At 42.0% G+C, this 23,049-nt stretch overlaps 4 protein-coding genes across 5 annotated transcripts; 1 reads left to right on the top strand and 3 right to left on the bottom strand.

The window, feature by feature from the left end:
* LOC102711628 (homogentisate 1,2-dioxygenase) lies at positions 1-3,023 on the top strand. Its single transcript, XM_006656476.3, has 9 exons — positions 1-270; positions 352-585; positions 702-781; positions 1,172-1,339; positions 1,444-1,619; positions 1,744-1,813; positions 1,899-2,053; positions 2,169-2,252; positions 2,334-3,023. Exons 1-9 carry the CDS (start codon positions 62-64, stop codon positions 2,544-2,546), a joined length of 1,389 nt encoding a protein of 462 aa, XP_006656539.1. The 5' UTR covers positions 1-61; the 3' UTR covers positions 2,547-3,023.
* Positions 3,024-3,923: 900 nt separating this feature from the next.
* On the bottom strand, positions 3,924-5,622 carry LOC107303364 (uncharacterized acetyltransferase At3g50280-like). The gene has a single exon (XM_040525285.1). It carries the CDS (start codon positions 5,579-5,581, stop codon positions 4,226-4,228), a length of 1,356 nt encoding a protein of 451 aa, XP_040381219.1. The 5' UTR covers positions 5,582-5,622; the 3' UTR covers positions 3,924-4,225.
* Positions 5,623-6,614: 992 nt separating this feature from the next.
* Positions 6,615-8,887, bottom strand: LOC102711356 (zinc finger protein CONSTANS-LIKE 12-like). Of its 2 annotated transcripts, XM_015838490.1 has the most exons (4): positions 8,507-8,887; positions 8,177-8,412; positions 7,957-8,087; positions 6,615-6,933 (listed from the first exon to the last, which is right to left on the bottom strand). In XM_015838490.1, the coding sequence occupies exons 1-3, from the start codon at positions 8,870-8,872 to the stop codon at positions 7,964-7,966; spliced, it is 726 nt and encodes a 241-aa protein (XP_015693976.1). In that variant the 5' UTR covers positions 8,873-8,887; the 3' UTR covers positions 6,615-6,933; positions 7,957-7,963. The 2 variants fall into 2 exon arrangements, with proteins under 2 accessions (XP_015693976.1, XP_015693975.1); XM_015838489.2 differs by lacking the exon at positions 6,615-6,933 and having other exon boundaries at positions 7,261-8,087.
* A 326-nt stretch (positions 8,888-9,213) lies between these two features.
* LOC102711075 lies at positions 9,214-22,839 on the bottom strand. Its single transcript, XM_006656474.3, has 21 exons — positions 22,671-22,839; positions 22,174-22,579; positions 21,712-21,878; positions 21,122-21,198; positions 20,941-20,998; positions 20,677-20,828; positions 19,913-20,085; positions 19,674-19,822; positions 19,286-19,573; positions 17,959-18,099; positions 17,460-17,711; positions 17,174-17,314; positions 16,776-17,093; positions 16,461-16,634; positions 14,802-15,783; positions 14,625-14,713; positions 13,410-13,514; positions 12,172-13,317; positions 11,368-11,874; positions 11,077-11,272; positions 9,214-10,441 (listed from the first exon to the last, which is right to left on the bottom strand). The coding sequence occupies exons 2-21, from the start codon at positions 22,574-22,576 to the stop codon at positions 9,576-9,578; spliced, it is 6,384 nt and encodes a 2,127-aa protein (XP_006656537.2). The 5' UTR covers positions 22,577-22,579; positions 22,671-22,839; the 3' UTR covers positions 9,214-9,575.
* Between the last annotated feature and the right edge of the window lie 210 nt (positions 22,840-23,049).

Below are 23,049 nucleotides of genomic sequence, written 5' to 3'. Positions count from 1 at the left end.
AAATGTTACTAGTAGTAGTAGATTGCTTGCTTCCTCTGCTCTCCGTCTCGCCTCGCCGCCCATGGCCGCACCACCCGCACCTCCACCTCAGCAGCACGACGACGACAGCTTCCGCTACCTGTCGGGTCTGGGCAACAGCTTCTCGTCGGAGGCGGTGGCGGGGTCCCTCCCGCGCGGCCAGAACAGCCCGCTCCTCTGCCCGCTGGGCCTCTACGCCGAGCAGCTCTCCGGCACGCCCTTCACCGCCCCGCGCGCCCGCAACCTCCGAACGTACCGTACCATCTTTCTTCTTCATCATCATCTTCTTCTCTCTCAGAAATACAAGGTACATGGATGGCTGGATGGATGCAGATGGCTGTACCGGACGAAGCCTTCTGTGACCCACGAGCCCTTTCACCCCCGCCGCCCCGCCCACCGCCGCCTCATTGGGGATTTCGACCGCACCACCACCGTCGCCACACCCACGCAGCTGCGCTGGCGCCCCGCCGACGTGCCCCACGATCCGCCCCTCGATTTCATCGATGGTCTCTACACCATCTGCGGCGCTGGTAGCTCCTTCCTGCGCCACGGCTACGCCATCCACATGTATGTGTTATTCTCCATTCATCCCTTTCTCTCAATCCATTCATGTAGATGTAGTACTAGGAATTAATTGTTGTTCATTCCTTCATTCCTCTCTCCCCCGGCAACGCTCGCTGCAGGTACGCTGCTACCAAGTCCATGGACGGATGCGCCTTCTGCAACGCCGACGGCGATTTCCTCATTGTCCCCCAGCAAGGAAGTACGCTCCCATCCCATCCCCCCTACCTCTTTCTTATTCACTTCAACCCTCATATTAACTTATCAAATTCGACTAGCTATCACAGTATTTCAGTTGTTCCATTCTTTATTTTAATTTACTTTATCAAATGTTCCTTCTCACAATACTCACCCACCATCATACAAATGATCCATGACATGATTTCCCTTGGTCCCTAAATAATTTCATCTGCATCCACTTCAGCCCTCCACTTGTGTGGACTAGTTTTTTTCTCCTTAAAAAGAAAAAAAAAACAAGGGGCCATGCTTTAAAAGTGTCATGCAATTTCCTTTCAGTTATATACCCCACCTTCTACAGTAATATCCATGCTAACCATAGTTCCTGCTTTTCTTTCTTTTTCTATAAGCTCAGAGCTGTTGATCACAACTGAATGTGGGAAGCTGCTTGTCCCACCTGGTGAAATTGTCATCATTCCCCAGGGTTTTCGCTTTGCTGTTGACTTGCCTGATGGTCCTTCGCGGGGCTATGTTTCTGAGATTTTCGGTACCCACTTTCAGCTCCCTGATCTTGGCCCAATTGGTAATAACAGCGCATTCAACCTTTCCGCCTTCTGCATTTTTTTACACTAAGCATACAAGATGGTTTATGTGGCTAGAAAATAAAGATACCCAATTGGTGTGCAGGTGCTAACGGCTTGGCCTCGGCAAGGGATTTCCTTTCCCCCACAGCATGGTTTGAGCAAGCACACCGCCCTGGATACACAATTGTGCAGAAATATGGTGGTGAGCTATTCACTGCCACACAGGACTTTTCTCCATTTAACGTGGTTGCTTGGCATGGAAATTATGTCCCTTACAAGGTTACATTTTTACCATGACTGGTGCCTGATCTTTCATTCATGTTAATCTCTTTCTTTACAGAAATTTGCAAGTCGAGGCTCACTCTAATTGAATTATGATCTGACTTGTTTTTCTTTCTTTCAGTATGACCTCAGTAAATTCTGCCCCTTTAACACTGTTTTATTCGATCATGCTGATCCATCAGTAAATACAGGTGATTTGCTTTTCACCGAGCAGCACATTGCATAGTTCAATTCAGTTAGAGCTACTTTTACATGATATATTTCTTCAAATTGCAGTGCTGACTGCACCAACCGATAAGCCTGGTGTCGCTTTGCTTGATTTTGTGATATTCCCACCTAGATGGTTGGTCGCGGAGAACACATTCCGCCCTCCATACTATCATCGCAATTGCATGACCGAATTTATGGGATTGATCTATGGGATATACGAGGTCAGACCTGATCGCGCACTAGTATTTGTCTTTCTGAATTTGTAGGATTGATACTCAGGTGTATGTATTAACTAAAATAGTTATGATCAGAAATTGCCTTTCTGAATTTGTGCAGGCCAAAGCGGATGGTTTTCTTCCTGGAGGTGCTAGCCTTCACAGTTGCATGACACCACATGGTCCAGACACCAAGACATACGAGGTTAGTCATGTTGATATGATACGGAGGAACTCCTTGTGGATGGTACAATAAATGTCTATCTGTTATTGCATCAATTTGCAGGCAACAATCAGCCGTCCTGATGCCAATGAGCCATCAAAGCTAAGTGGCACGCTGGCATTCATGTTCGAGTCTGCACTCATCCCCCGGGTTTGCCAATGGGCCCTTGATTCCCCATCTCGGGATCTCGATTACTACCAGTGCTGGATTGGATTGAAATCGCACTTCTCACATGACAAAGGACAAGCAACAACCGAAGAAGAGCCTGCAGACTAGGATGATAGAAAGTCGTAGTAGCTCCGATCAGTTCGTAACTTATGATGTTCTCTATGAATATTTCATCAGGCAGTAACTGAATTGTCGCCCAGATGGGTGTAAGTAAAGTCAACAATGCACATCAGATTGTACAATCAATCGTGTGTATATATCATATCAGAAGCAAGAATGCCAATTTCAATAAGAGAGGAGCAAGCATGAAGAGAAGCTAGTGTTATTGGTGTGCCTGTTATTGAGGTTGTGTTTGTTCCTTTGGATTGGATGGGAGATGATGACACTTAATTCGCGTAAATATGTACTCCCCTTGTCCTATGGTGATTAAATAGAACCAGGGATTTACTTATCGTTTCATAAGCTAAAATAATGGGTCTCTCTACGATACATTTTACTGATAATATTATACTACTAGCAGAACTAATCTCATCTGTTGATTTAGAAGGGTATTTTTGTATTTTGTTAATTGATTAATTAGTAGCATTTTGTAATTTTGTTTTTTGTTAATAAAGATCACGGTAAAAAGGATGCTATTATACCTTCAACACATAATATTGTTGGTAATATAATCTAATTATATCAAATAGATCAACAGTGTGGATTAAATTCTACCGCAAGTAAAATACACCAGAGAGTTGTTCTAAAATGATTATCTGGGATAATCGCTTCAAAACCACACAAATTTGAATGTAACTCTTTTTTTTGATAAAATCGTTGCCGTTTTGGGCGGTTTGAACGATAGGGAACGATCATCGCTGTGGTTTTATTGAAAACGATAATTACGCTATCTGGAACGATAATTGGGATAGTTATCGCATAACCATGGTTTTGTGTGAAAACCATGTGATATCGCGATTATCGGGATATATGTCATAACTATCGTAATATATCACCATGGATATTTTGTTTCAATTTTTCTTCTAAAGTTTTTTAGAAATTTTAAATTCTTGTAATATTTATCGAACAAAACCATAGTTTATTGTTATCGTACCCTAATAATACGACTGATTATCACGACCATAATCACAATAATGCAAAGCGTGAACAGAACACATGGTATATAGTGCAGATAAGGGGTGCCATTTTCTGATGAAATGGCAGATGCATTCGCATGCCAGTGTTGCACATTCATCTTTTCGCTTCTGGTTAAGCTTATAAGGCAAAATTTAAATTTTTAACTTTTAAATATATAGTTAATTTTGAGATTTTTTTACCAAAGTTTATTTTTCAGCCTTAATTTTCAAATCGCTAAAAACGTGTATATATATATATATATATATATATATATATATATATATATATATATATATATAAACTTTACTTATAAATTATCTTTCGTTTACGGATACGCTGTTTGGTTGCCATACAATTGCCCCTAAGAGCATGGCTAATGGTTTAATATACATCAAATTTGTGGTCTCAGCTCAAACACATGGGAGATAGCTTCTTCCAGTACTCCAGAAACCACCATATATGTTTGTTTAGAGATTATCTAAGTATATAATATACGCATTAAGCAAGCTGGTCGATGATCATGGCATGAATAAAAAACATTGCAACTTTGTTTATTGAGATTGGATTATTAAGCAAACAATTGAACACTAATAGATGACCAGTCCAAACACTCAGTCGATCGGAACAGTAGTAATGGATGGAGGGGAGGAATTCAAGCTTTGACGAACACGCTAGCTGTCGGGCGTGACGGCAGCCCAGAACTCGTGGTCCTGCTCCAGCGCCGCCATGTTCTCCGGCGACAGCACCACCTCGGCGTCCATGCTTCCTCCCCCCTCGCGCCCGGGGTACAGCGACGTCTTCCCGTCGCACTTGTTCGCCCTGCCACTCCGCGCCGCCACCGCCTTCCCCCACCCCAGGTCGCACCCGTACATGTCGAACCGCGGCGAGCTCCCCATCATCACGCTCGACGAGTCGAAGAACCTCAGCGTGTATATCATCGGCTTCGCCATCCACGCCTCCACGCGCGCCCGGATGTTCGCGTCCGTGTGCGCCGCCACTGCGCGCCCCACCGCCGCCGCCGCCCACCCGTGCCCGCGCTCCAGCAGCTCCGACGCGCGCACCGCCTCCGTGCCGATGGCGTAGATGGTGTTGCCGAAGTACTCCTTGGGCAGCGCCGGCTGGAGCCGCCCGCGGTTGTTGATGGCCAGGCGGCACACCGTCTCTTGCTCGGGCGGCAGCCGCCGGGCTCGGGTGATGCACCTCCACATCAGCGAGCTCAGCGCCTGGAACCGAGTCAGGGCGGCCGCGCCCGCCGTGTCCCCGGCGGCCAGGAGCTCTTGGCGAGCCCTCTCCTTGAGCGCCACCAGCGACTCCGATGAGAAGTGAAGCATCCGCTCGCGCAGCGGCGGCGGCTTCAGCCTCTCGATGACCTCGGACAGGTCGGCGTACGGCAGCACAACCGGCGCGCCGTCCCCTTGGGGCGACCACCGCTTGAGCAAGGGTGGTCGCGACGTCAAAGGCCCCGCCGGCGCGGCGCGCACAATCTCGGCCCATGCATTGATGAAGTCCCAGAATGCCGTGCCGTCGGAGAGCGCGTGGTTGTAGGCGAAGCCGACAAAGACGCCGTCGGTGAGGTCGGTGAGCTGGACGACGAAGAGGGGGAGATGGTGGCCGTCGTAGTTGACGGCGTCTTGGAGCGGGAAGAAAGAGTGGAGGAGGGGCGGGACGTCGGCGTTGGGAGGGATGAGGTCGGCGATGGAGAGGGCGTCGGCGACGGCGTGGACGATCTGGACTCCCTGGCCGCCGCAGTCGATGGAGACGGAGCAGCCGTGAGGGTGGGTGTCGGTGACGAAGCGGCCGGCGACGGGGTAGTAGGCGTGGAGCGTGTGGGCGAGGGCGGCGGCGAGGTGGTCGAGGAGGTGGGCGGTGGGGGAGGGCGGCGAGGGGAAGAGGAGGCCTTTCTGGATGTAGTCGACGGAGAGCATGGAGACGTCCCAGGTGGTGAGAGGGATGCGCTCCCGCGATGCTGCCGGCGGCGGCGGCTTCACCGTGCGCGTCGACACCACGCGCACCGCCTGCGACGGCATCCTCACAAGACAAGACTGCAATCCCAATCCCAATCCCAATCTCCTCTAATCCTCTTGCCCCTTGTGTCATATATATATATATATATATATATATATATATATATATATATATATATATATATATATATATATATATATATATATATATATATATATATATTTACTATATATATATATATATATATATGTGTGTATGTATGGACTATGGTAGTTGTCAGTTAACTAGTACAGTATATCCATTCGTATAAATGTATACTGCTCCGATCCCACACTTTTTATCACATATTTAATCATTCGTCTTATTTCAATCTTTTTACTAAAAAATAAATTACAAGTTATAATTAAAAAATAGTAATAAATTAAATTATAATAAAACAAATATTAATGCATAAATGGTCTTTTAAGTACAACGAGTGATCAGTTATGTACCACTCAATATATTAAAACATGGAAGAAGTACTGCGGTCAAAATAAGTTGGTAAGTACAGTACTATACAATTGCTAGGTCAGGTCTAAGGTGGGTTGGTGGCCCAAAAATGGATTCACGTCACCCACTAAAAACATAAAATTAAATACAAGTCAAAGACCCCTCCAGTTTTTTTTTCTTACCAAGAACAGCAATAGGATACATACGGTAAACAGGGATTATTGCTAACCTAATTTTAGAGTCCTCCACCCCCATTTTTTTCATGGTTTATATTTTTAGGCTAAAATTTGAATTTTTAACCTTAAATTTAGAGTTGATTTTAAGATTTTTTAACTGAATTTTCTTCAGAATTGACTTTTAGATCACTAAGAATACATATATAAAATTTTGATTTTTGAATTATTTTTCGTTTGGAAATATGCCTTTTGAACCATGACCCTCAAGTCGCTTGGAGAAATGGTTGAAATTTCCAGCAAACTTGAGCCTAGTATATACTCTCTACGTCCCAAATTAATCAGCATATTATGGGATTTTTCCCGTTTTGCTAATATGCATTTGCTTTAGTGTACTGTGCCACATGTATTTTCAGATATTTAATTCCGCGTTGATTTGATTTATTCTCTGCTGGATTTAAAGCAGCCAATTACTGCTAATACCATTTACAAGTCGTCACATCTGACATAAGGAGGAGGCTGCTAAGCTGCTTGCTACTTTGCTAGATATACGATCCAACTAACCCTAGGAATAACCCTTGACTTATAAATGCTTATTAGAGAGTCTTTTGGAAATGATAAGATTATATAATGTATTAATATTAGTTATGTATCGATGGGCAGAAGAAACACAGAAGATGATGACTAGAAGAAACGAAGACTGGAATTGCAGATTTGGCAAGTAAATGGATGTGAAACTGCGAAGAAGCTGCCTGCACAGGCACAACCCTCACATTAGTCCTAAAACACAAATCTTCAAGGTAAAAAAGATGAAGAGAAAATTCAATGGAAGCTGCATTTGCACAGCCAGATCAAAGTTCTACTATGCATAGTACTAGTTGATATCGTCTATGACTTAACCTGACAGACAAGTTAGATATATGCAGATTGCAGACAGAGTCACAGTCAACTTAAACTGTACCACCGCTTATGAAAACAAAATATTCAGCAATAGCTCATCTTGTTATTATTTAGTACTAACTCATAGGCAGGCAGCATAACAAATATAACCAGGCCAAAACCAAACTGTATGTTCAGGGCTTGCATTTCTCAACATTAATTATCAGACTGCAGCTTCTTAAAGTTTTTTTTTTAAGACATAGAGCCACAGCTCCCCCATTTCATTACTGAAATGAGCATAACACAAAACAAGGTTCAAACAAAACAACAGAAGAAAAGCAATCTAGGTCTGAAGGTGCACAACAAACACTGCAGCTTCTTAATTATTCCAGTGGACATTAATGGTATGTCGAAATGAGAAAGATTAATTCGTGGAAGCACATCCTATGTATCCGAGGGAAAACCATGTTGCAAATATTGAATTCCAAAACTACTTGCTGGTAGTACTTATTATACACCGAATGAGTGTACGAGTACAGACAAGATTAATACAGTACTGAGCAAGAGTTGCGTTTTTATAACAAGAGAGCAAAACAAAAAGGGGGGACACACAGAAGCTAGGGCCCAAATAAGATACGAGGATGACACAGTAAGATTTTATTTTTCAGTGTGACAGTGAGCAGTTGTTGCTCATTATGGTTGCAGGGAACACAAGCTGCGGAAAGAACGATCGATCGATATTGATACTAATCGAGTAGTAGTAGTAGTAGTAGTAGTAGTAGTAGTAGTACGTAGCTAGACTAGGATGTGTTGAATTCAATAGGCAGGAAATAGTGTGGAAAGTGAAGAAAAGGTAAAGTTGTTGAAGATCCATGCATAGGAAAGAATAGGATGACCTGTGGGTTAATTAGGTATGATATCATGACAAGGAGAGGAAGATGATGAGGCCTTTGCAAATCGGCCTTTGACGCGCTTCCTTGTGTCGGCTCCGGCCTTGCGGCAGGCATACATGATCTGCTTGCAGAACCTGGTATCCATCGGTGAAATAATTAGTAGGTAGTGCTCCAGTTAGTAGTAAGATGAAAGAATTAAATGAAGTTGTTAGGACGGACGTACTTCCTCTTATTCCTCTTGTCAATGTACCTAAGCTTAGCTCGGTTCCTCTCCTCCCGCTTCCTCAGCTTATTTTGCTCTTGCTCTTGCTCTTGTGTGTCGAGCTGCTGCTGCTGTTGCAAACAACTACTACTCCTAGCCCTAGGTTGTCCTCCTCCTCCTCCTCCTCTTCCTAGGTTGTTGGAATGGAAATTATGATCATCCTCCAATGCCAATCCGCTGCCGACGAAGTACTGGTGCTGGAAGTCCAGGGATCAGGATTGTCAAAGTCATGAACCATACATAGATAGATACATACGTAATCTAGATAGATAGTGATGTATATATACTGACCTCCAGCTCCGGCTGGCCATCATCCAACAAGTCGGCGGAGAGGAGGCGCGCCATGTCCACCGGGGAGGGGCAGCCGGTGTAGACGTTGACGCCGACGGCGGAGCATTGCGGCGGCGCGCACGTCCGGCAGAGTGTCACACGGCCTCCATCTGGGCCTGGGCCCGGGAGTGAGCAGCGGAGGTGAGCGGCGGCGGCGTTGCACGAGTCGCAGAGTGGGGCTCGCGGGTGGTGGTGGTGATCGCCTTGTTGGTGCAGGGCGGCGTCGCAGTGCAGGCAGAGGCGAGCGGCGTGGGCGCCGCAGAAGACGACGGCGCGCCGGGCGCCGCACAGCTGGCAGCTCATCGCCATTTCCATTCCCATCTCCATCGCATCACAACTGTCACCAACAACAACCGCCTTCAGGCGTGGCGTTTGTAATATATATATATATATACACACACACACACTGAACTAAAGATAAAGAGAGTTTTATTTGGATGGATTAATTAATCATACACCTCCAACTCATAGTGCCATGGGAAATATTCTCTAGAGTTTGTCGTTTTTAACCAGAGTGATCAATTTTTAAAAGTTTAATTATTAATAACTTAAAATATTTAGTTTAAAAACACTAGACAGCATGCATAAATGATTCATAAAGAGTATATTAATAAAATAAATATTTGTTTATTTTTAAAATATATTTTAATTAAAAAAATACGGTCAAAGATAAATTGGAAGAACGTAGCATGGGCTTGGATTAGGCAAGGGGTATATATACAAGTACACTACTCCTAGTAACCAACCAAGAAAGGAGAAACCAAACCCAGGTTACCATGCTTAATTCCCCAGTTACTTGGTTGGTTAAGAGCTACTACTAGTAGCATTTACAACAAACTACACAGCTTGAATACAGTATGGGAGGGAGAAAGAGGAGACACCGTGAGGAGGAGGAGACGACGAAAGCTCAAAGTGGACTGGACTGACTAGTAACAAGGAAAAGAATAAAACAACTTGTCAGGTCGGGTCTCCCATCTTTTTTAGCTTTAGCTGTTGTTAGTCAGTACAGTAGCCCTCCCTCACTCTTCCTCTACTGCTCCGGTTCGTCGTCGGACAAGCACACCACATCTACTACGCCGCCATCATCCATGCGATTGGCGTCACCCATGTTCAGCCCAAGATTGGATGTAAGCCATGCATCCAGCGACACTGAGTCTGAATTCATCTGCTGATGCATCCCCGACACGGACGTACTCAAACCTGCGCCCACGACAGGCAAACCTGACGGCACCCCTGCATTCGGATTAGTAGCTGTTGATTGCTGCGAAGATGCTGCCGACTCAAGTGGGTGCGTACTTGCCGGCAACAGCACACCGGCTGCACTCAAAACTGGGCTTGGACTTGAATTTACTGCCAAGGCTGGACGTGCGCTCGACACCGATGACAGCACAGGGTGTGAGCTTGAGGATGACGAACTATGATGCACTGGCAAAACTGCTTGCGAACTCAACTGTCTTGCGTTTACTGGAGTGGCCAATGGAGCCGGCCGTGTCCTTGGAGATGTGCTCCCCAGCCTAGTTGGGAGCTGCTGATTTGCAGGTGCCGTGGAATGTGCTCGGGGCAGCCTGAACTGGAGATGAGGAGCTGGCGCCCGTGCTACTTCACTCCGAACTCCATAGTTTCCGCGTGCTGTAGCTTTGTGACTAAATGGAGTTGATGCTGCTCTCACAGTGGTGCCCACTATTCCTGGGGAAGGGCGGGCAACTTGTGAAGGCGGCGATGATGAATTTGCTGCCGATGGTTGAGCGTAATGTCTCAGCAGTGATGATCGACCAGCTGATGATGAAGTGACAGGCGGTGCAACCGATCCAACCACTAAAGGCCTAGGTGGTACTTGCTGAGATGCCCCAGCTGTCTGGCGAGTTGCCTGGCGAATTGGAGGAGAAACAGCTCTGGCTGCAGTCCAAATAAAGTGATCATCAGTAATAAACAACAACACTTTACAGACAGCAACTGGATTCAGGACAATAATTTTTCTTTACAGCTTTTTTAGTACAATCCTATTCAAAGCCAAGAGTTCATAGCCGACTGTCAAACATTGCAAACAAGAACGAACTTGAAATTTCTTGCCACTCACGAATCCCATGCACCATTTTCTCATTTGGCAACACAAACTAACAAAGTACTAGTAGTATATAGGTAAATATATAAACTCATTCAAAATACTTCTTCAACTATAGGACTAGAAATCCAGTACAAGCATGTCCCTTTAGCCCAGGAAAAGCTCTTGATTAAAAAAAGGGATAGAAAGGCATATGTTCACTTGGTTTTAACGTTGTTTTGATGTTGCCTTCTATTCTTAAGAAAAAAGAGGTTATCCTTGGGATAAGCAACAGAATGGATCATCAAGGTAAAGTAGGTGTTATGATCTCCTAAATTCAAATAGAACTAATGGCTTGTAGAAGATCTATTGCACATTTTGGTGTAAATTTCAAATTACAGAAATTTAATGCTGTAGCAGAAATTTGGCCCAAGAGTGTTCGGTATCCACACTAATCATGAGAGAACATTAATTTGGATATGTTCAATACCTTGAGCTGCAGATGTTGATATGAATTTGACCCGAAAATCATCAGCTAGTGATTGGTTTAGGAGGACTTTCCCGTATAAATCATTAAGTGTCTTCCTGTGATGATGGTGAATGGAATCTTGTTCTTTAATTAACAAGTCATACTTTTGTTTTATCTTCTCGATTTCTTGGCTGCACTCAGTTTGAAGTTGTGATTTCTGTCGACAGGTAAAAGTGAAGCTGATGAAACTAGGATGAATCTGAAAATAGCACAAGCAGTTCATATCTTAGCAAGAGGGGGGAAGAAGCGAACCTTCAGTTCGTAGATTTTATTAAGTGCATCTATGTGCAATTGTAATCTGTGCAGCTCATTTTTCAGTGGTTCATTGCCAACTGGTGGGTGATTATACATCAGTGATGCCACAGGAAAGAATTGTGCTGGATCCGCCAAACTAGGTGCAGCCTCTGGCTGATGTGTTTGTTGACGCTGATCAGGGTGTGTTCTGTCAAGCAGAATATTAGATACTGGACTTGATGGCCGCATTTCAGGTTGCAAAGGCTGAGCTGATATTACAGCAGGTGAACTTTCTTGTCCATCTTGTGGAGATTGTCCTGGCACTATATTCTGCTGGGAAGACTGAATTCCATGGGTTGTCTGAATTTGGACCTCCCTAGCCATTGGCAAGGCATTCTGGCTGGGAAGAGCAGCCACAGTTGGTGGCTCTAACTGATGTGTATCGGCGAGAGTAGGGTCACTATCATTGGTATTAACTTCCACTGCAACATTCTGTTCACTTCTATGGCCATCAACTGGAGATTCCTGATAGTGTTGATAACATTTACAGTGAGTTGTTTCTGGCAATATACATTTCATGATATAACAACAAACAAGACAAATATAGTGCAAACCACAAAACATATAAAGAAGTAGTAAGGTGCCATTAAAAAACCGATGTAATGTTCTAAGAACTATCCCCATGCAAAGAAAAGGTGTACCGTCTGCATCTACTGAAGATGTCTACTACTAAAAAATGTATTCAAGTAAATGAATAGAGTAATGTTCAAAAGATTGTATCGTACAGGAAAGAAAAGACGAGCGAATTGAAATATAGCATACCCAATTATTTGAATTGTCAGGATTAGAACTTAATGGATGTTGAACAGTGATAGATGACCCTCCTTGTGAGTCAATGCCATCAGAGCTATTATTGTCTAGTCTGTTCTGTGACAACCCAACTTCTGATGTCGGTCTTCTTTCCGTTTGGACAGGAACTTCAACAGCCTCGTTTATCCCTCCTGCTGAATTCACGACTTCAGATGGAATGACACTCCGAACCAATGTAATTTCCATGGCCAATGCCAAAGACTTCTGACAATTTTCTGAAGTAGCTGCACCAACTGGGTGATCACCAACTATTTCCTTGAAGTGACTGAATTCCTCCAAAGTGAAGTGTAAATCTGGTAAAGGAATTTGTTGATCAAAGGTACGATCTAAATGGCCAGATTTTGCTTCCTGGAGGAACTTTTCCTTCAATTGTAACTCCTTGGTCCATGCAGTTGATTGCTGCATCTTCAGCTTGTTACGTTGGCATCTCATGTGATCCAAAAAAGCATATAGAAGCATAGTAAACCATTCAATTACTGGCTTCACTGCACTATCCCTGTCCCCTGAATCAGCATGACTTTTACGAAGATATTCCATAACTAAATTGCATGTTTCTCGCAGTTTCGCCACTTCCTTTTGCTTGTGCATGTCTAATATTAAGGCCTCATTTGCTTGTTTATCACAAATATTCTTTTCTCTTGAGGAGAAAACCATGTGAATTAAATTAATTCTTTTCTCTGTGACTCTGTTAAGTTCATCCCTTGAACAATGTTGTTCTTTATGTGTTTCTGGAACAGATATCTGTTCCTTCTGTCCCAATACCATCTCCTCAGTCAAAATATCATGTGGAGCCTCTTGATGTGAAGCATTTTCCAAATTACCATCAGTGGTTGTTACCTGCTTAGGAAATGATCCGTCACTTCTCGATATAGGTGAGGTCTGTTGGTGGTAAGGTGATGTGTTGTTTACTGGAGTAAATTGGCTCTGCTTGTTTGTTTCGCTTGCTCTGCGTGAAAACTTTTTCTTTAGGATCCTTAGCTTTTCATAAACAAACTCAGCGAGCACTTCATCGCACTCATAGTTCAGGTTTTTCACAGCAAGGGAAAGTGACTCTCTACGATTGATCTTATGCTTTAAGAGAGAAGCAGCACGCCAACACTGAAGAATGCAAGAAAAGAACAATAGCATTTAGCCAAGCAAATATAGCTAAAGTTTAGAAACCCTAGAGAAATATATTTTTTTAATCTAACCAGGGCAATGTTGAATGCATGCAATATGCCTTGTGGCTCCTGACTGACTTGATGATTCTTCAAAATATAATCGAGTAATTCCTCACACAAGCATTTGACAGTCTCCTGCAAAAGATTTTATCACGCATCGAGAATCCAATCAGCTTAGATAGCAAAAGAAAATTCTGGAATTTTCTCTTGAACTGAAATGTTAGGTACTTCCTTAGTTCCATATTATAAAACTTTCTAACCCTGCCTAGATTTATCCATGGATCAATATATATGTTTTGCATATATATCTAGATTCATTAGTAACAACATACAGCATAAATTCTACTCCCTTTGTTCCATATTATGTCATTTGGGTTTGCCCTAAGTCAAACCTCTTTAATTTTAACCAAATTTATAAAAATATATATATATAGCAACATTTCCAACACAATAAATATATTATAAAAGTATATATATTCAATGGTGGATTTAATGAAACTAATTTGGTGTTTAAGAGGTTTGACTTAGACAAACCCAAAATGACTTATAATAGGAGGGAGTACATAAGAGGGGTTAACTTTTTAACAGAAGCATTGTAGGACACAGCTGTCCCGATTGGTGGTTAGTATATGCTTCCTGATCTTAGTTATAAAACAACATAACGTTCTCTCTCTCCTGACTATGTATATGGTACTTGATATCATTATTGGTCTTATGAACAATGCTGTTTCAGCTTTCCTATAGCAGTTTTGCTTTCATACAGACCATTGGTTACAAATGTGCAGTATTTTCCATCAACATCAGAAAAGAGGTCACTAATATGCATTACCGTAATAAACACTTAAATTCTTTACTTTTGATGCAACAAAAAGAAAGCATTCATATTGGATTAGAATCATCAAGCGTGTGCAGAAACAGGCAGGTGATATCAAGGCTCATAACCTGATGGTGAAAGAAAGATATGTTTAAGACAAGCTGCTAGTAGAAACTAATAGCATAAATGGATTGAAATGGCATTGAGAGTCAAAGGAAATGTTTCCATTATGAAGAGCAGAAATTATCAAGATCCGACTTGATAAATAACTCTTCACAAGGGGAGAAACTCTGTTGTTGAAAACTAAGAAATATTATTTACTAAATTAAACGCCTAAAAAGAAAATTATTTCCTCTAGTTGCTCTGAACTATAATATTTTTTCTCAAATTAATAGCATAAAGAAGCATTTGTTTAATATGCTTAGAAGTACCGGCAATTCCAACAGTTCGTATAACTTTGACAGCTCTGGCTTGAGTTGGGTGTGAAGACCCTTCTGTGTGCCCTGAAGGCTTTCTGCCCCTACAAAATGGAGTGTAATATGAAGAAAAAAAATGTAGCATATGCACATAAAACACAAGAGCTGTTAATTACTGTAAAGTTGCAATACCTAGCTCCTGCCATGTGTCATCAACTGATGTTTGATGAGAACTGGATGATGTGTTGTTTTCAGGCAACACAGCATCCTTGTCTTCAGCCAGTATGACCTCCGGAGATGAGTCCATGATGTCTCCGATTTTTCTTCGTCTCATTATTGTTTCATCAGTTTCTTCTGCAGGTACTCTCGTTTGGTCTTCCATATTTTGTATCTTCCTACGGTTTCTTTGCACTGGTTCAGATATATATTGCCAATTAGGAGACCTCCCATCTAATAAATTTAACCAGAAGGTCCAGAACTTTGGCAAATCGCCATCAACTGCAGAGATTCCGTCCCTCTCACTTATAACAGCAATTTCCCTTGAATAAATTGATCCACACTGATGAGCTCGGGAAATGGCTGCATTGTCCATTTTTGAGCTGGCTTCAACCTTGGTGGACAATTTTGCTACAAACTCCAAAAAAATATTATTCATGAAGAGATCGTCAGCCTCACAATCTTTACTGGAGGAGTCATGCTTTTGGAACTCCTCAAGTCTATTGAAGAGAAACGATGCACCCCAACTAAGTAGGGAATGGCTCACGATGGGCATTATATTCTGGATGTTGCTATCAAGAATATGATCATGCTTTGCGAGTATAAGAGTCTTTTCCTCCACCGTGCAAGAGGTATACAGGCGAAAAACAGGCACACATTCAGATTGTGACTCTATACTGATCCTCTGAAGAACTCTCATGTCATTCGTTGGATTCCAATCACTACAATATATGATGATGACATCAACAAATGATAATTTAATGCTTGGAACACAAGCACGACTATCAATCAAGAAAATAAATCGGCCCTTAGTTCTGTCATTGAACATATTCAGTGCTGTTTGTTTCTTTGGCACTAGCAATCCACGTTCTACACGCTCGTATGACTCAAAACCAAATTTCTGGCGGACAAAATCATCCAAAATGTCACACATAGGGTTGCCAGCTCCGCCACCAGACTGCCAAATAAGAAAAAGGAGAACCAGATTGGACTGACATGCTTTGGAAGAAAAATATGATGGGTTAAAATTCAAACAAGGCATTATGTTGTTCTAATAGTGATGAACCAAAGCATAATGAAACAATGAGCTGAAATAGAAAATCAGAAGTGTACTTCAAAAGGAGGTATGCATTTCAGTAACTTATTTAATTCTTTTTCGTAAGGGTTTATAACTTTATATGATGAAGCTCCAATGCCTGCATTCTTGCAGATGGAGCGCTAAAATAATGTGGTTTAAGCTTCTGCTTTTAGCCTAAATTAAGAGCAGGAGGGCTTAAGCCAACAACTCCAGTCTACCCCAGCAGCAGCTATAAGAAAAATTATAGTGAGAAACACCAGCCCTACATATTCTGCGTGAAGGTATTTAATCATGGAAGCCTTTCATGCAGCCCTTGATTTGTACTTGAAGCAAGTCAGATACTTAAATGCTATTGCCCAATAATATGACTAGCTAAGCCCTGATGTTTATATGTGCATACTAGAGAGCTCAAAACCATTTTTCAGATGATCAATACTCGTGCATAACAATTACTATCTAGGGAAATCGATAAAAAGATCATCACTCTTCACAACTTTGGATTTAAGTATAACCGCAGGTAAAAACATTATGGAGGAATGTTATCATTAGTATCATGCCTGGGAAACAATGATGACTCTCAGTCCTTGGTTCTTGATCTCTTGGAGCATTTTATCAAGCAGGAGTAGCTTGCCACTTGCACACACTCCAATGTCTAGAATATCAGTCAGAGGATGGCCCTTAGTAAGTGAGTTTTGCAGTGATTGATCAACAAGATATGGGTGGTCACAGCACTGTCCCAGAAGAAAAATAGATGAGGATCAGAAAGACTATCAGCAGCTATGCCCAATAAGCATAGAGATTCCATCTAGACTATCTAATAACCTGCTATGAATTAAAACAGTATATCATACTGACAAAATTAAAGAGCAAACCTTCCGTAGGGATACAAGAATGTCACGAAGAACACCAACACTATCAGTTCTTGAATGTGATCGGAGTGCTGGGGAGTTTGAAAGTAAGGTATAACAGTACAATTCTAGCTGCACTCGTGAAAGGCGAACAGGAACCCAATACTCCAAAAATTTTGAAGAATCTGCTTTCCGCTCAAATGCAACATGACGAGTGAATTTTTCTTTCAGCATTGCTAGGACACCACCTGTATCAGTAGAGTCTCCATTTGAACTACACAAAATGTCATTTCCTTCAGGGTTGAGGAAAGTTAGCAGGTTGACATACTCAGGAATACTTTCCTGCAAAACAACAAAAGTTAACATGGCCTATTTGTAAAACAAAAAAGAATAATTTTATATGTTACAGTTGCTAACAGCACCTTTAGTGGCGAACTCAAAAGAACCATCCTAAAATTTGTAGAGAGACGCTTAAGATGTTCAAGACATTTGGAAACTCTTGAGCTTTGACAATCGTCAACCATGACTGCCTCCCAAACAATGCACTCCATGGTTTGAATATCCTGTATTGGAAAAAGGGATCAATAGGATGTAAGTAATCTCGAGAGCAGACTTCCATGATACTCTGATGCAAATAAGAAACAAGAGTAATTATTGATGTGTTTCGATGCTGATGAAAATGAGAGACAAAAGTAACAACAACGCTACCTCTAGGATCGCATCAGGGTGAGATAAGAGGACTTGAAACATCACCGAACCATTCTCATAAAACTCCAAATTTTGAATCTGTTTCCGTACATCTTTCTCTCCATTATACACAACAACATTGATGGATGGTGCCAAGCGATTGAACTTAGCTTCCCACAACGAGAGAGAAGAAGAAGTTGAGATAATGAGAAGTGGTTGGCAGACATCAGGCAATATGGACATTGCAAAAAGAATGGTCTTGATCACCCGTTCCTGTATAAAGTGAAAAGATCAGTTACAAAGTTAAACCTTCAGATGTGGAACATGACTGGAACAGAATCCACAATAAAATGTCAGTAATACAGGGCACTACAACATTTAGCCATGCCGCCAGATATATGCTTATAAGTTATAACTAAGAACTGACAAAGTGAGCGGGCAAAAACTGAAGCAAAACCAAAGTGTGAGCTAGTAAACGAAGATCTTGCGCATAGCAGCTAAAACGTTTGGAGAGTAGTACCTGATCATCAAGAAAAATAGCGCCATCAGAATTGTGCCAGAATGCACGAAGCCGGTTAAGCGAACTCAAATGATCTTTGTCTAATCCAGGGGGTAACCCATCTGGCAGCCTCTGAAGTTTCTGAAACGGACTTTGCTTAACCTATAAACACGATGACAGTATACTGTTAATACAGATTGTTAATATTTAAGAAAAATACATCCCACTGAGTTATATTTTTAGAGAAATCATCAGCATAATCATGTAAAAATATACCAGCCTAGGACCTGTTTAATAGTCATATAGAAATTCAATAAATCTTTATGTTCTCCTTTTTGCAGGAAACAGTGGATCTCCTGTGGGGTTCTCACATTTCAAACAGTCCTAATGCGTTAGTGGATGAGAACATAATGAACTGCTTTGAAAGAATGAAATAAACTAAGAAAATTTCAGTAACCAAATGATACCAGTGATGGTACAAAACCAAAAATCAAGTATAATAGAAGTACTAAGGCTGCGTTCTTTTTATGAACAAAGATGAAGATGAAATATTTTCTAACTTTTGTGATACCTATTTAATGGTATAAGGCTGCGTTCTTTTTATGGACAAAGATGAAGATGAAATATTTTCTAACTTTTGTGATACCTATTTAATGGTATAAACGATGAAATTAACTGCTACAAAGTTAAAAATCTATTTTAGAAATATGAGATGATAAACTTCCATATATAATTTCTTTTTGCAAAAAATGCACCGTTTAGCAATTCGGGAAAAGTCTATGTAAAAGAACGCAGCCTTAAAAAGTTGACCAACCCAATTTTAGTAATTCAAAATGATACTGGGAAACTACAGAATTATGTAGGATAAATGATACAAAGAAATTAACAAAAGTTAGTGCGAAATACACCTGCTGTGTCATATAAAATAAGAATCAACCACTGGAGACTTAAAATGCAAAATGTAGAATGAAAAGCAAAATAACAGGTTAACAAACAGAACAGGAAATTCATTGGTGTAGAATTGAAAATTGGTTGAGAACCAATCAATAAAGTTTCATCCTCCGGAAATCGACCAGCCATAACTGGTCATATGCATACAATAAAATCAAGTGAAGACAAAACACAACAATGAAGAAATCAACTACGAACTTCATTATTAATGAGATGAACTACCACAAAAAAGCATCCATGCAGCAAATGAAAATGTGCAGGTGATATGTTTAGTCCTCATCAATTAAGTCATGGTGAATCAGTTAATGTGGACAACCGTCTTAGAGGTCCAGTATTGCTGATACTTGTACTTGCATCCAAAATCTTAATAAATTCAGCTGGCTTCTAAGAGGTATACCTTTTTTATTTTTGCAGGATCAGAACCTCTTCTTGCATCTGCGTGGCGGTTCTCATAGTTCCTTTTCAGATCCTTAGCCTCAGGGGTACATAAAAATGATGAAGTTTCAAGTTCCCATGTTGCATGCTCATAGCCCAGATCTTTCCATTTGACTAACCATTCAACATTACAATAAGCATATTTATCACCAAGACAATTAAAAAATTCATCGGCTTCTTTTTGAGGCATAAGTGATCTTTTTTTCAATAGGCGGTGAGGCTCAGCCCATTCCTGCTTCCACCTTATTGTCTAAGAAACCGTATTCAAAAAAGAAACCATCAGCAGGCATAACTTCGCTGAACCTACTAGTCTCTTATGGCAGAAGAAACAAAATTCACAGAGAAACTACCTTTTCTTTTAGAATCCTCTTAGAAAACTTGGTGATGAGATCATGACCTCCTGGGGTGCAATGAATTATACTGCTTTCTGGAACCCACCGATTATGTACATGAGCCAATTTTTTGTACTTCACAAAATACTGCTTGCTGTTCTGCGCTCCTAGAATGGCAGAGTAATAGAATTAATAAATGAATGGTTATACTTCAAGCAGGAGATCTATATGTTTTATTGCTTTATTTTAAGACTTACCCTCCTTGACATCCCACAATGATTCAATGCCCTCACTGACTGCATCCAAACCAAACTGGATCCTCTTTTTAGTACATCTGGTGCACAACCAGATACCCAGCGAAACATATTGCAAGAGAGGATTCAGACAAGAATCATGGTACCAACTTTTGCAACCTTCTCCATCGCAAGACCTGTTATCAGATTAAAAAAGATGGTTTAAATCATTTGAGATCCTTACACATTAAGTATATGGCATAAAACACAACTATCCACGGTACAAATGTGAAAAGAGGACATGAAGGATAGAGGGCACACTATCCACTCAAGTCCAACAGCGTATCTCTGTACTGTCCCCCCTCTCCTCCTCTCATGCTCCACTGCCCACAACCCTACTGTTCCCTACTACCAGCTTGTCAGCAACCCGCCAGTGGCCCAGCCCATACAGCCCAGGAGGGAAACAAAGGCTAACCAGAAGTATAGTGGGCCCGAGTGGGTATCGTGTTGAGTGTGTTGCTAAGCAGCCCAAAGGGCTGAGCCTATAAATTGTACTTGAACCCACGGTCTGTGGTGTGAAGAAACAGAAAGCCAATTCGAATCTCACTTCTTTCTTCTCTCCTCTCTGTTCTTCCTGCTCTATCCGCGATCTATCTCTCTCAATCAGTTATCCAGTGCACCACTAACTAACACAGCTACTCCCATGGGCCATGTTTTTGTTTTTGTTACTGAAAATGAATGCACAAGCTAAAATTGTCCAGAATATATTATGAAGTAAATTAACTTACTTAAGAATTCCTACGGTTTCACTACGTTTGCAAGCAGCACACATGTACTTGCAATCTGTTTCATCAGGCTGGATTCCCAAAGCCTGACTTGAAGTGGAAGTAGAAGCCCCTCGGGTCTCACTGGAATCACCATCTTCAATTGCCTTCTTGGCCTGGAGCAGGATCAAAAGAATATTAACTACAAATTACTGATCCTCTTCTACAGATACAGAAGAAGTATCATGCGAGCAACAGAGAAGGTGCTGAAAGTTGTTTTGGTACTACCTCTTCTTGATGACTTGTGGGGCAAGGCCTATTTGACAACTCTGTCACAAAACTTGGGCTGAAAAAGAAATGGGTGGTTGCAGTATCAGTTGGGTGCTCAGTGACATTATTGTAGAGTTTACTAACTCTATAGCTCAATGAAAATCAGCATTCATAGTTTACACAAGGATAGGTGAATTACTTTGAACATCCCACATTTTGCTCTCTGGCTTCCATGGCAGGGCTGCTTTGCGGACGCATATCAATAGGCATATGTGGCTGTAGAAAAACAACATGTTACAAATCTAATTCCCTTATACACATGGGAAGATCATTAATGACTAGGATTTTACAAAAGGGGGAAATCAAGAATGTCACTCCAAGAAAATGGCACTCTGGGACAAGGCAAATCCTACAGTTTGCACCTCAATGGAGTGGCAAATCTTACATTTCTCTAAAAAAAAGGGAACTAACAAAACACACTATTTAGCGGAATCAGGGTGTTGCTAAGAGCCATCAAACATAATAATTAAAGGAACTCGGGTAGTAAATCCAAAAGAGCATGTGCAGTACCCTCATCTGGCGGAAATTGTGTATGGTCATATTCTAAAACAAAGTGGCTCCAACTGTCATACAAACAAGCATCTATTTCTATGATGTTATACTCAACTCAAGGGTTAAGACCTACAAAGGATGAGACAGCACATGTACTTGTGGTAATGCATTGACTTCATAATCACTAGAAACATAGTGGTAACACCTCACGGCATAGAAGAAGAAAGGTTACCAAACCTCTGAAGTGGAAGCATGTTCATCAACTTTATTGGCAACCTCACTTAAGCATGCCTGATTATCTTGCTCTTGTGCATCAACTTCTTCATGGCTCAGAGCAGCGCCATTGTCTTCCACATGCACCTTGGAAACATTTTGGTCATCCACTCTAGGAGGAGTAGCAAGAACTACATTGCCAAAGTTAGGGTAGAGATATTTTAGGTGCAACCTAATATACATAATAGAATTGTTTCCATGGGACACCATACCATGACAGGCTGGTTTCAGGGTGCAAAGCAAGCTAAGAAAGGTTCATCCTAACAGAAGCTGAGCCAATATACATGGGGCTTTACAGTTTGAGCTATACTGACAAGTATTTTACAGCTTCAGCTAGAGGTAAGACGCAAGCAAAAAAGTAGGAGTCTTTAAAATGAAAAACGAAAATTGATTTGGACAAGTTGATAGTTTTGAATTGGTACATACCGGGGGAAGGGGATTTGACCTTTTCATCCGGCGATGAGAAGAGTGCTAAATAGCTCTTTGCGTTTAACCTTTTGCGCTTCTTGTGTGGCCTGGTGGAAGCAGACTCAGCCTTGGTGGTATCTGCATTCATCTCAGGTGGTGATTGGTGTACATCCGTTGTTGATTTCCGTTTAGCAGGATTCTCTCTTGTGGTAGTGGCGGTGGCGGAGGCTTTGAGCTTCTTTGCACAAGGAGAGGATTTATTAGGGTGCGAAGGCTTAGGCGGAGAAGAAAGCCTGGATTTGTTGGCTCTTGTTTCTCGGGTGGACCTCCTGAGGATGGGTGAGGGTGCATGACGAGCAGAGGAGCTTCTAGTCTCCCTGCCGCCGCCGCTGGGGCTCTTGGCGGCGGCCTTCCTTGTCATCAGCTACAACCAACGGAATGCATCCGGCGTTGAGGAATCAATCAAATATATAAGAAAACAACCTAGTCCTAGGGCTTCCTTACTCCTTCCTTACCGAGTAGATGTAAGAAGGGGAGGAGGTGACGACGAATCGCACCGCGCGGCCTCCAGATGTTTACCACTGCCTAGGGCCGGAGGGGAAAGGGGGAGGCGGCGCCGGCGGAGGCGGGTGGGGTTTATGCAGGGACGGAGGCGGAGGAGACGAGACGACGATACACGAGTTGAGTTTGCTGCTCTCTCTCGAATTTTGCTGAGAATTAACATTATTTTAATGAAAAATCTCATAAAATTAAAGGACATCCGTGAAAAATCCTAAATTTAGGATCGTATCGAAATACCGTAGTTCGATAGGAACGGTAAGCAGTCGATTGAAAAGGAGATTGGACTAGATCGCCAGCATTACAGTTCAACAGTGCCAGTTCGATCGGCCCTGT

This window comes from Oryza brachyantha, chromosome 6 (assembly GCF_000231095.2).
Source record: "Oryza brachyantha chromosome 6, ObraRS2, whole genome shotgun sequence".
Lineage (NCBI taxonomy): Eukaryota > Viridiplantae > Streptophyta > Magnoliopsida > Poales > Poaceae > Oryza > Oryza brachyantha.
This window is presented reverse-complemented; position numbering and strand designations above follow the sequence as displayed.

Excerpts from the sequence above, each read along its gene's own strand:
- LOC102711628 (XM_006656476.3), top strand. The coding sequence starts at position 62 with ATGGCCGCACCACCCGCACCTCCACCTCAGCAGCACGACGACGACAGC. Across the intron at positions 782-1,171 it reads CATTGTCCCCCAGCAAGGAA|AGCTGTTGATCACAACTGAA; the intron begins GTACGCTCCCAT and ends CTATAAGCTCAG. Across the intron at positions 2,054-2,168 it reads TGATCTATGGGATATACGAG|GCCAAAGCGGATGGTTTTCT; the intron begins GTCAGACCTGAT and ends GAATTTGTGCAG.
- LOC107303364 (XM_040525285.1), bottom strand. The coding sequence starts at position 5,581 with ATGCCGTCGCAGGCGGTGCGCGTGGTGTCGACGCGCACGGTGAAGCCG.
- LOC102711356 (XM_015838490.1), bottom strand. The coding sequence starts at position 8,872 with ATGGAGATGGGAATGGAAATGGCGATGAGCTGCCAGCTGTGCGGCGCC. Across the intron at positions 8,413-8,506 it reads ATGGCCAGCCGGAGCTGGAG|CACCAGTACTTCGTCGGCAG; the intron begins GTCAGTATATAT and ends CTGGACTTCCAG. Across the intron at positions 8,088-8,176 it reads GACAAGAGGAATAAGAGGAA|GTTCTGCAAGCAGATCATGT; the intron begins GTACGTCCGTCC and ends GATGGATACCAG.
- LOC102711075 (XM_006656474.3), bottom strand. The coding sequence starts at position 22,576 with ATGACAAGGAAGGCCGCCGCCAAGAGCCCCAGCGGCGGCGGCAGGGAG. Across the intron at positions 19,574-19,673 it reads AGAGGATTCTAAAAGAAAAG|ACAATAAGGTGGAAGCAGGA; the intron begins GTAGTTTCTCTG and ends ACGGTTTCTTAG. Across the intron at positions 11,273-11,367 it reads ATAAAATCTACGAACTGAAG|AAATCACAACTTCAAACTGA; the intron begins GTTCGCTTCTTC and ends ACCTGTCGACAG.